The sequence below is a fragment of the Leptinotarsa decemlineata genome, unplaced genomic scaffold (genome assembly GCF_025532065.1).
Source record: "Leptinotarsa decemlineata unplaced genomic scaffold, Ldec_3_MD MMD2_tig00026299_RagTag_RagTag, whole genome shotgun sequence".
Classification (NCBI taxonomy): Eukaryota; Metazoa; Arthropoda; class Insecta; order Coleoptera; family Chrysomelidae; genus Leptinotarsa; species Leptinotarsa decemlineata.
In genome coordinates this window covers 3,457,831-3,470,093 of record NW_027412676.1, presented here as the reverse complement: position 1 = coordinate 3,470,093, position 12,263 = coordinate 3,457,831, and the positions used below count along the sequence as shown (strand labels likewise).

The 12,263-nt window shown below is 35.3% G+C and overlaps 1 protein-coding gene across 1 annotated transcript in view; it reads left to right on the top strand.

The window, feature by feature from the left end:
* LOC111515415 (uncharacterized) overlaps positions 1-11,848 on the top strand; it is a 50,652-nt gene extending 38,804 nt beyond the window's left edge. Inside the window, exons 2-3 of the mRNA XM_074180703.1 lie at positions 11,376-11,471; positions 11,532-11,848. Coding sequence (XP_074036804.1) covers positions 11,376-11,471; positions 11,532-11,560 — 125 coding nt within the window. The 3' untranslated portion in view covers positions 11,561-11,848. The remainder of the gene's footprint in view (positions 1-11,375; positions 11,472-11,531) is intronic.
* The last annotated feature ends 415 nt before the right edge of the window (positions 11,849-12,263 follow it).

The window sequence follows — 12,263 nt, the reverse complement described above, 5'->3', positions numbered from 1 at the left end:
AACCATTGAAATTGAAATGGGAATTTAAAGATAACTTATTGAAAAATACTTTGGATTCTCTTTCAACTGGTGCTTTGCTTTTGAAAATCTGTCTTCTGATTTGGAAAATATTGAGTTTTCAAATGTCAACATAACGTTTTTTTAAAATGCAGAAGTTTACCTTTTTTGACGAAAAAACCTATCATATTAATTGTTCAATCACTAAAGATTTCTTCGAAACACATTGTGCAGTTTTTGCCTTTCGCGAGTACCGGGTATAGTAAATATTGTTATGGTCAAGTGTTTGAAAACAATTTTATAGCCTTTCAAATTTGTCAATTATGGTGTACTCTACTCCGGAAAGATTAAAAGAGAGTTTTTAATAATGCATGTAGGAATCGGGTTGTCTATTTAGCCAATGTCATTCTGCCAGATATCTTTTTGGGATCGCGAATTGGTGACAAAATTTGGCGAAACTGAATCGATTCGAAATTGAAAGAGGCAAAGCACGAATATTAAAGATTCGCGAAGCTCCCCAAAACGATCCGTTGCAAAGCTCAACTTCGATATCGACCGCCGAACGAGGATCGTCCTCTGACTTTTTTCGCTGCTCCCACTGAAAGGCGACTAATTGTTTTCTGGGGTTTGGTATTAAACAGAGGCATAGTGAAAATCCAGCACTCATCGAAGCTATAGAGGAAGCAGTGTTGAGACAAATTGCAACTAATAGGTAACAGTCCATTACGACGGGCGTCACTCGTACAGGTGCTTGACGAATATTAAAAACTAGCGACCTGACTCTGTTTCGTACAGGTAGCAAACATATAAGCATACATTATTTTTCTGCTAAAGTGTCACATGAACTTGTCCATGAAGAAGGTTTCCGTTTTTACCTGGAGAGCGTGTTATTTTGAAGATATAACAGCTGGAATGTAGTGGAATGTTCGGGAATCGTCTGGAATATTCGGGAGCATCCCAGATCATTGCGGATAGATCAAGGGTGTATTAGCTCTCTGACTCCCATCCATGAAAATGATTCCCGTTTAAACCTGAAGGGCGTTCTTTTTCAGATTTAAGGGTTGACAATTTCGCCCTCCGGCAAATTTCAGAATAGTTCAGAACATTCGAGAGTGTTCAAGAGCATTCCGGAATATTCTGCAATGTGGTGGAATGTTCGGAAATGATCTGAAATAATACCCATCCCTTGGTGAAAACCGTATGAAAATCCGTTGGGTAATTTTTGTGTTTATCGCGTTTAAACAAACATACACACGTAACATGTATGATCAATTTACTTTTGGACACTTTTTTGCAGGTGAAATAGTACTTCAATACAAAATTCTAACTACTAATAGTTAAGATTACTATATTATTATCATAGAGAATGATCCTGAATACACTGAAGAGGTAACGATCTTTCAACCAGTCGGTGTTCCTTTACATTGTAAACGTCAGGTTTCGACTGGCTTTCGTTAGGGGTATAATTGAGTGGCATCCTTGACCACCCGATTCAATTCCTCAACAAAAATGAAGTTTCCTCCACTCTACTTGACACGCCATGTGATTCAAAAGTGATTTGGAGACAACCTGTATTATTGTATTGATAGCATTCGCAGCATTTACTGATTGATAAGGTAAATACAGTAAGTTTTTATATGAAGCAGTAATAGATAGCCCTTTCCAATGAGGTATCCTTATCCCCTTTTCCATGAAAAAAACTGTGTTGAAGGTTTTGCGATGGTTTTTCGTGGAATATTTCGTGAAATATTCTCAGCATCGATATAAGGACAAAGTCATTACCTACCTGAATAATGAGAAATTTCAGCAATAACATTTGTTTCAAAGTAGAATATTCTCAAAAATATGAAAATAATATTGGAGAAGTTAGGTTATAGTCCGGTTAAATTAGACTAAAAAATAAGAGTGAAGGTACATAAATTTGCAACAAGCTGCAAATCCGTGTAATTGTTCAAACATAGTTCAAAATTTAAAAATTCCGAATGATTGCGATGCCTGGAAAAAAATTTATTCGAGGTCAAAGGTCAAAAATCTCGAAAAAAAATTGGTTTTTCACGATTTTCAGGAAAACGGTAAGTTTTATCATAAAATAATGTCAGATAAAAATTGTAGATCATAAAATTCTCTACAAAAAATGTATTAATATTTTTTTCCAGAGCCACCGTTTCTGAGATACGACGAGTCAAAAAGTTGTAATCGTCATTATATACATAAGTATGCCACGTGTATACATCTCTGAAATTAGTATGCACAAATATTTGCCATAGTATTATGACTGCGGTTTGACCAAGGTCTTTTAAGTCTAAATTACAATTGGGCCTCGCAGTTTTTTTTCATCGAAGATTCGGCTCTAAACGCCTCATACAATTTTTTTCGTCTTTTGGTTTGTGTGCATCTTATAATGATACAATCAATAATGTTCGAAGCCGCAGCAGTTTTCATACATATCAATGTAATTACGTTAGACGGTAATAACACCCTCCACATAATGGGTATTATTCAAATTGTTACCCCAAACCAATCCGTTTTATTGGAAGAACCGTTGCCACGAATAAAAGAAGCGCTTTCAGCAAAAGATTTCAAGGCAAAAGCTCATGTCCCCATACAGATCTATCAAAATGATGGTGTAGTAGGTTACAGTAAAATAAATGTTAAAGATTTTGCATATGAAACTGAAACGGGATCATTCCTCAAGAAAGCAGATGTAGTATGGTTTTATGGGAAATGGAAAAATGCGTATTTACCCGGTTGGAATGGTTTTATTGAACCTCTAAATACTGATTATTGAAACAGCTATAGAGCAATTTAATTTGATAAATACAACTATTGTTGTTGGTGAAGATGTAAACTTACTCGTACTTCTTACTGCTCGAACGCCACCTGAAAAAACCTATTTTCTTTCTAAAGCCAGGAAAAGCTCAACGTCACACCGAAATATATTCGTCAAAAAGTTTATCTACTTTTGCAAAGAGTCAAAATCATGTACTATTTTTACACACAATAACTGGCTGTGATACGACGTCTGCATTTTACAGGAGGGGTTAAGCAACAGTCTTTAAAATGTTTGAAAAACAAGATTTAGTTAAATGTGCTGAAGTTTTCAAAAAAAGTAATTCGACTCAACAAGAACTTATCACCAACGGGATTCAGTTTTTTCTTTCTATGTACAAAGCTCTGAAAAAAACCACCTGCTTAGATAAGTATCGATATGCATGTTTCGTAAAAAAACACTAAAAATAAGAAACAGGTGCAATTAGCTTGTCTTCCTCCAACCTCAGTTGCTGCTCATCAACATCTTTTCTGCAACTGTAAATAGGGATGCAGCGTTAAATGTGGTTGTGAAAAAGTTGTGTTATCTGGCATGTACACATTGTCAAGGCCAGTCATGTTCTAACGCTGAATCGCCAATAGTGGAGGATTCATTTGATATCAACGAGGAAACATGCGATACATCCCTCTTGACGCAGTTTACCTACACCCAGGATGAACATCAAGAAGAAGAAGAAGAAGATCAAGAAGAAGAAGACCAAGAAGAAGAAGACCAAGAAGAAGAACGACAAGAAGAAGTATTTGAAAGTTATGACTCAGATGAATAAATTTTTACATTTTTTTAATTTCAATCGTTTTATAATTTCCAACCCTTCCTAATATATTTTATTATGCAAGTTTTCAATTTGACAGAATCACAACAGACATATGGAATAGGCCTACTGGGAACCACGTTAAAAAAACGCACTAAGTACACTACCTTATAGGTGGCGTGGAAACGTGTGCATATAATGACAATTACAACTTTTACAACTTTTTGACTCGTCGTATCTCAGAAACGGTGGCTCTAAGAAAAAAAAGTATATATATTTTTGTAGAGGATTTTATGATCAACAATTTTCATCTGAAGTTATTTTATGATAAAACTTACCGTTTTCCTGAAAATCGCGAAAAACCAATTTTTTTCGAGATTTTTGACCTTTGACTTCGAATAAATATTTTTCCAGGCATCGCAGTCATTCGGAATTTCAAAATCTTATTTTTAACTGTTTTGAATAATTACACGCGTTTGCAGCTTGTTGTAAATTTATGTACCTTCCAATGTCTAGATTGACCGGATTATTAGGTTAGGTCCGAAGTGAGTGGGTCTATTCGACCCTCCACCGCAACCCGCAAGGGTTTATTGTGGCTCACACCTCTTTACATTTGACCAAATAAACCCAGCTTCTTAACGAAGTCGATAAGTTTGTATGTTGAATGGTCTTTCAGGTCAGATTGTAAGAGGACGGCTCTGCCGAACTCTGAAAACCTCTTTCGGTCCCCAGTGAGGCAGGCACAAAGTATACGCTCTGCTCTTTCATCGTTAATGAGGTAGTCGGATAGTCAAGGTGCAAGATTCCCACCTTAATACCCGCGACAACCTTCCCATATGAGGGTTTTTGCACGTCAGCTACACCTGACGATGTCTTAGATTCAACCGTGCAGTGCTTTTTCGTCTCTGGTTTTGGTGAGTCATCACATGAGCGCAAACGTTTGCTAACCTGCTCATGGGGCCCCCCATGATGGGGGGTTTGTTCCTCCACCTAAGACAGATTCTGCGTACGCCGCTCAAAAATTTGGTGCAAGGCGGTTTTATAAGGTACCCCGCTCTTGAGGATACGACTCAGTCGTTTCCTGGCTGCATCATCAAACCTTTTTTTTTAGGTCCAGTTATATCATGCGCATATATTGGTTAAGTAGGAATTTTCACACTCGGACATGGAACGAGGGCGTTTGATTTTGTATCGAGACAGTTGAGTTTTATATATATTTTAATATTTAATAAACGGGTTATTCGGGCTACTTTATTTATTGTTATACAGAACCCACGACAGAAAGTTCCGTACACCACAGTGGCGACGAGGTGTATAATAATAAACTGATTGGAATCACATAATTGATTAAACAGAAACTCATTGAACAAGACGTCTGTTTATACATAAAATATCGATGTCGTATATAGGCTGTTTAAGGCTTTTTAACCCAAGTGAATGTGATTGGAGAATCTATAAAGGACAATTAGGGCAATACTATCACCTAATAAATAGTTTATGTTTGCCAATCAAACAGTCAGAGAAACTATTCAAAGAAATGATAGCGCTATTTGACAAGCATTTCACACCAGCTGAGTTAGTTTTTCCAGAAAGAGAAATATTTTATCCCGCTTCGAAAAATAAAGATGAAACGGTACCAAAATGGGCAGCCCGAATGAGACAGCAGGAAAATGCGATTTCAAAGATGAACTCTCAGTTGTAATGCGAGATAGATTCACATGTGGATCACCAAAAGGATGTATAAAGGACAGGCTTTTTGAAGAAAAAAGTGAAAAATTCACATTCGAGAAAGCCATCGAAATAGCTTTAAACAAGGAACTAGCAGTCGTAGAAGTCAAGAGGTAGTCATTAAAAGTGAACCCCGCCCAGAGCAGGAAGTTAATCACCTAGGGAGTAGGAAGTATTCAGGTACAACAGGAGAAAGGAGGTTGGAAAGCAGTAGCCGTCCTCCGCAGCGAGGTAGGAGCAACTTCAGCAAGACGTCCGTCCCGACGGCAGCAGGAACAGGAAGAACATCATGTGAAGTGTGTGGTAAAGTACATCCACCACCATACATGCATGTGGTGTTAAGGTTCATATTGCAGTAAAATGTCCTAAGTTTAAAAGTAGTTCTATATCTGGATTCAGAAATAATAGAAATAATTATTTAGAATTATTCGATGAAGTTTTTGATTTGTACTATCTCAATCAGAATTTTGAACCCATTATGGTAGATGTTATTATAAATGATATTTATTTTGAATTTGAGTTAGATACTGGTGCCTCTGTGTCGGTGATTTCAAAAGAATTCAAATGCTCATTTTTTCAATGCTCCAGTAGAAAACACTCAGAAAGTATTGAGATCCTATGATGGAAAAGTTATTAACCCTTTGGGAAAAATACTTGTAAATATTATCTATAAAAACATGAATGACAATTTATATTTATACGTTGTAAATAAAGGAGAGCCCCCATTGTTAGGTAGAGACTAGTAAATGACTATTTTGTTCGGGTACAGATTGTAATACCAAAAGGAATGGTCAAAACGAATGGTCTGGCACGAAACTATGTTCGGTGGCCAGGACTAAATATCGATATTGAAAAAACAGTAAAAAATTGCAAATCGTGTTCATGTTTAAGAAATAATCCCCCTAAAACTAAATTAATAAATTGGAAATGCTCAAATGATTGTTGGGAAAGAATCCATATAAAGTATCCAGGGCCAATAAAAAAATATATATTTTTGCGGCCACAGATGCTTTTTCAAAATGATGTGAAGCTTTCATCGTGAGTGAAATAACTTCAACGGGTACAATACAAATTTTAAGGAGTCTTTTTGCACGATTTGATATTTGGCATTTTAATTTCAGAAAACGCGTCATATTTCGTTTCTTCAGAATTTCATAATTTTTTGAAAAGTAATGGTGTTGAAATAAAACATAGTCCACCTTTTCATCCCGCTACGAATGGCCTGGCGGAAAATTCAGTAAAATCGATAAAGAAATCTTTAGTACAAAATATAAATTCAGGTTTTTTATCGACCTTTTTTTGGGTAATGGTTACCTTCCACAATCTTTTACGTTTCGGAGGCCAAAATCTGCCTCCGTCTTCAGAAATGGATAAAAATTCGAATAAATATGCAGTTTTGAGAGCTTATTTCTTTTTGAAATATATATTTCAAAACTTCTTTGACATCTGTCGAAGAAGTAAAGAAATAAGCTCTCAAAAAAGGAATAACTGCATATTTATTCGAATTCTTATCCATTTCTGAAGACGGAGGCAGATTTTGGCCTCCGAAACGTAAAAGATTGTGGAAGGTAACCATTACCCAAAAAAAGGTCGATAAAAAACTGATTTTTTCCTCCACAAAAAAAGACTTTCGTTGAATATAAATTCAGGTATTTCTAATTTGTATTTATTGTTGAATCGATTTTTGATGGATTACAGAAATACTCCACACTGTACTACTGGTAACATCATTAGATTAGATAATGATTGGTCGTAAAATTTGTACTAAGATAGATTTGTTATTGCCAGAAACGAAAAAGGGGAAAGACGAAAAGAAGTTTTCTATAAAAGTGGTTGAAATCAAAAAAAGTATTTTGGGGGAAAAAGAGTAAACACTTTCTGTAGAGGTGATATAGTATTAGTTAAAGATTATAGGAAAGTGAAAACAAAATGGATTGAAGGAAATATTGAGAAGAAAATTGGTCCCCGAACATATTTAGTTTTTATACCAGATATAAAAAAAAACATGGCACCGGCATCTGAATCAAATTCTAGAGTATGGTGGAATGAGTAGTGAGAGTGAACATTTAGAATAAGCTCTCGCTCCTGAACTGAGGTCAGTTGGAGTCGTAAACTCGACATTCATCCCTTCTGTAGATTCGCTCCTGAACTAAATTTACAGGGAAGTCAGTTGGAGCGCTCCTGATCTAAATTTACAGGGAGATCAGTTGGAGTCGTATAAGCTCGACATCCATCTCCTCTATAGACTCAGCATCAGAAATAATTTTTAAGTTCACTCTGTCAATAAAAGTCCCACGAGTAGCTAGGGAAAGAAGGTCAATCAGGGCAGAGCTCCGCATTACCGTGACAAGGCGATGCTACGACGAGAGGGCGCCCGGTTCCGTAGAGACAGCTGATAGGCTCAGTGTCATTCATCATCTCGGCACGGATACACAAACACCTTAGGATTGAGCCATCGTTGGGATGCCATTCAGTTAGGAAAAAACAGCATGCACAGTAGTTCAGGCAGTGAAAGATGAACAAGGACTGCCAACCCGCCTATTGGAGAACTTTATACAGGTGTAGAAAAGGCAAACTTTTTAGTTTACCCCGATAAGTTACTGCGTGAAATCAAAGTATTTTTCACAAAGAAAAACGTTCGTATTTAACATTTCACAACTCTTTTGACATCTGTCGAAGAAGTTGAGATACAAATAATCAGTAAAGAAATAACTGCATATATATTAGAATTTTTTGTCCATTTCTAAAGACAGATAGGCAGATTTTGGCCTCCGAAAATTATTAAATACGACAAGTTACTAATAAATACAACATTTTTCTTTGTGAAAAATACTTTAATTTTACGCAGTAACTTATCGGGGAAAACTAAAAAGTTTGCCAATATTTTTCATATTGTGGAAGGTAAAAATACCCAAAAAATGTCGATAAAAAAGTGACTAATATGTTCAGTGAACCTAAGGTTAGAATCGATTCATAATAAATGTTTAGAGACTTCAACGACTTCGAGCGCAGTTCCTGCTAAGTTTATGTTGAAGTTATCGCCTATATAAAGTTCTCTATTATAATTTTCAGATTTTTCAGGATGTGGAAGGTGAAAATACCCAAAAAAGGTCGATAAAAAACTGATTTTCCTCCACAAGAAATTACTTTCGTTCAATATGCACAGGGTACTCAAATAACTAGTCGCATTTTTCAACAATAGGCAACTGACTTGACATGGCTTGATACATCACCAATACGTCGCGTATTCTTTGCGATTTCATTGAAATTCAGATTAACGTTTTCTTCCGAATTGAAAATATACTATTTTACGAATGAGTTTTGATTATAATTTTGAGATTCCTGGATATTATATACCTATGAATTGTTGGTGTTCAAATTGAAAGATTGTTGTCTTATTTTCGTAAGGTTATGTGAGTCAGTGATATGTGACAATCCATTATTCATTTCGGTCTCTTGTATCTATCTGTTCATTGTACTGGTGAGTTTCATTTGATTGACATATATTCGTTTGAATTGTCTCAGAGAGTCAAGTATGATTCAGGAAAATTACACCGTATGTGATGGAATCGGTCGACACTTGATGAAAATCCATAACTAACTCTTTACTCACTCAGTATAGACACGCCCGAAGAAGCTATTGTATAGCGAAACACGTATTGCGGTTTTGTGAAACTGTTTAGTGAAAAATCTCACAATAAAGTGTTTCTTGAATAATTACACTTACATGTTAATTTTATGGCTGCCAGTTTTATCACTGTTGGAAATACGCGTTTCATCGCGGAAAACTCTGTTTCTTTGGCTAAGCCCTCAATTTTTCTATAATTTTTAGATGGAAAATATCCGTCTTGGCAATATTTCGTTCAAATAACCAGTGAAATATCATCAATGATCTCATCTTGACAAAAAAATGTGTTGACATATTTTTATAAAACAGAATCATGTTTTGTATCAATTTCCCTATGGAGATTTCTCCAGAAAGAAGTTGTATTTGTAAATTGCATGGAGATTCATTTTCGAAGCCTACCCAGGCTTGAAAAGAAAGACGCGCACAAATTCAGGCACGTGTCATCAATTTTGCGAGTTATAGGGGAGGGTCGTTCTGGCTAAGAAGAGGGTGAGCTCGTGAGCTCACAATTTACATATTACAGATACCAGATTACAGTATTCTATTTTGGTTTGAGAAGCTGTATTACATACATGTCTTTCGCAAATCTACATTCATCTACCAGTTTTGCTCTAATATAATTCAGTTCAATTATTTTTAACGTATTTTAGTAGTAGCTAATCCGTTGATCAAAATAACTATTATTTTACCCCAATACCTCTTTTCAACCCTATTCCTTATTTAAAATCGTCCCTGCTTTCCCAAAAAGGTTCTAGAAGAATTATGCTAGTTGAGGAAAGTATAGTCCTCGTAATTAAATGACTATACTTTTTAAAGTGCGATCCTAAGCACGGTCGCGGATATTACATCCAAAGTCCATCCGAGAACCGTGCTGAGCGAATGCTGCATTTATACCAACATACCCTTTCTTTCTGAACCCATTTATGCTATCTTGGAAATGTTAAGACTTACAAAATTGTTTGAATTGGACAAAAATTGCCTTTTCAGAGGGACGATTGAACTCTTCTTTTAAAAATTGAATGGGACCCACCGATGAAAATTCATAGCAGAACTTAATAATAAGTTATTCCCCCTTTCAAATATTTCATTATTTCTGTATCCTACAACCTATATTGAAGTGCAATATATAATTATTAAAACGACAAAAATACCAACGCCTAGAATAGATGAAATTCATGGTAAAGCTTCAAAAACTGTAAATGATATAATTTGCTATCCTATATCTCATATAATAGATAAATCATTCATAGAAGAAATATATCCGGAAGCACTTAAAATGTCAAAGTCGGTCCCTATATATAAAAATGAAGACCCAAAACTCAAATGGCTAACTACCGTAATGTTTGCTTACAATCACAAGTTGCAAAAGTCATCGATTGTAGTTATTATCTGAGATTGGTGAATTTCATCGAGTACCTACCAAACTTATTCCTAATTGCCAACATGGCTTTGGGCAGCAAAGATCAACTTCAACAGCAATAAATGAACTTTGCAGTAGCATATATACAAGTCTCAATAACAAGAAAATTTCAGTTGGCTTATTTTTTGATTTTACTAGAGCATTCGATACGGTGAACTATAGCTTACTCCTGGAAAAACTGCTCAAAATTGGAATCAGGGGTGTTGCCAATGAATGGGTTGTCTCATATATGAAAATTAGGACACAAGTGGTAATGGTTGACTCGATGAAGGGTTCAACCTTGGCTCCAATTCTTTTTATACTCTCCATAAGTGATATAGAAAATTCAAATATGTCACAACAAAAAAACAATAATCTATGCAGATGACACAACTCAAACGGTGGCACTAAATGAGTAATCTCTTTTCGTAGAAGCAGCAAATGCGGTATCACATGAAATCTCCAAGTAGTGTAAAAATAATGGGTTAACAGTCAATGTCACCAAAACGGTATTTATGATTTTCCAACAGAAAAACATTTCCTATGATTTTTGTCCTTTTATAAAAATGGATAGCAAGTCCATTGAGCATGTAAGAAACTTCAAATATTTAGGTCTAACTATCGATCAAAAACTAACATGGGAAGTACAAATAGAAAATATAGTAACAAAACTGAGGAGCATATGTTTTTTAATCAAACAATTACGTGGAACTGTCTCGCTGGAAGTGCTAAAATTAATATACTATGGACTTGTGCAGTATATTTTATTTTACGGAGTCCCCTTCTGGGAAAACTCAGCTCATGCCATAAATGGCATTAAAATGCCGAATTTTAGAAAAAATACAAAGCACAATATTTCAAGAGGAGAATATTATATTTCTTCCCTTTCTTAATGTATGATCTATCAAATAGGTTTCATTGTCTAAGGGCAGTTCATAAATTGAAAAAGTGGATTTTATGAAAGGAAACTTTTTTGTCTTTGAGGAGGAATAAAAAATAAAATTACAATAGATAGGTAGATCACACTCATTTTCTTTTTCAGCTGCCTGGGAACTATCTGACTTGACTACATCTTCCATGTTCTACAGAAAACATTGCAGCTCCAAGGACTCATTGTCATATTCTTCTGGACATACGAGTAATTTGGGTTATCCTACCTGCATCTGATGTCTCCGTTACAGAACCCTATTTTTTTCAGGTGTCCTCGAAATGTATAGGGCCCAGTAGTGATTCTGTGCCTACGTCCTCTGTTTCAGAGCCTCTACATGTAGTAGTGGATGATCCATTTTTGGGATACTCATCAGATTTTTCGTTGCTTGTGATACCTGAGTGTCCTAACATCCAGTATAAAATCAAACTATTCCTGTCTACCAGTTTCCTCAATTATTCAGAATATTGATCCTCTCATTTTATTGAGACCTCTAACCTCAAATTATTATTAGTTGTGCATTGTAAGATTGAATAAATTGATTGCTGGAAGACGAATGTATATTGATCCAGTAGTTGTAATATAAATTTATCCCTACACGGTATCCAAGAATATTAGACTATAAGTAATATTCTTGTCCCATTTTAGGTTTTCTCTCGTCTTTATAAGTGTATAAAAGATATTTTTGTCAAGCAATTTTTCGAGATAACTGTCTAAATGAAACACCCTACATATTTCAACATTTTTTGATACTACCCTGCATTTTGAACAACTTCTTAAAAATCTAGTTCCAACATAAATTTAATATTTAGCACATGAAATATTTAGCACATGAAATCTGCTAGTAATTGAAAAAGGGTGTCTTACAGACATCTTTCCTGGAACCATAAGTAAGCTGAAATCAATTATTTTTTTCTCAAAAATAAAGGCAATGCTGAAGAAGTAATGTCTACTACATTTTTGAAATCAACATTTTTTACACTTGGATTTCATATCCTAAAC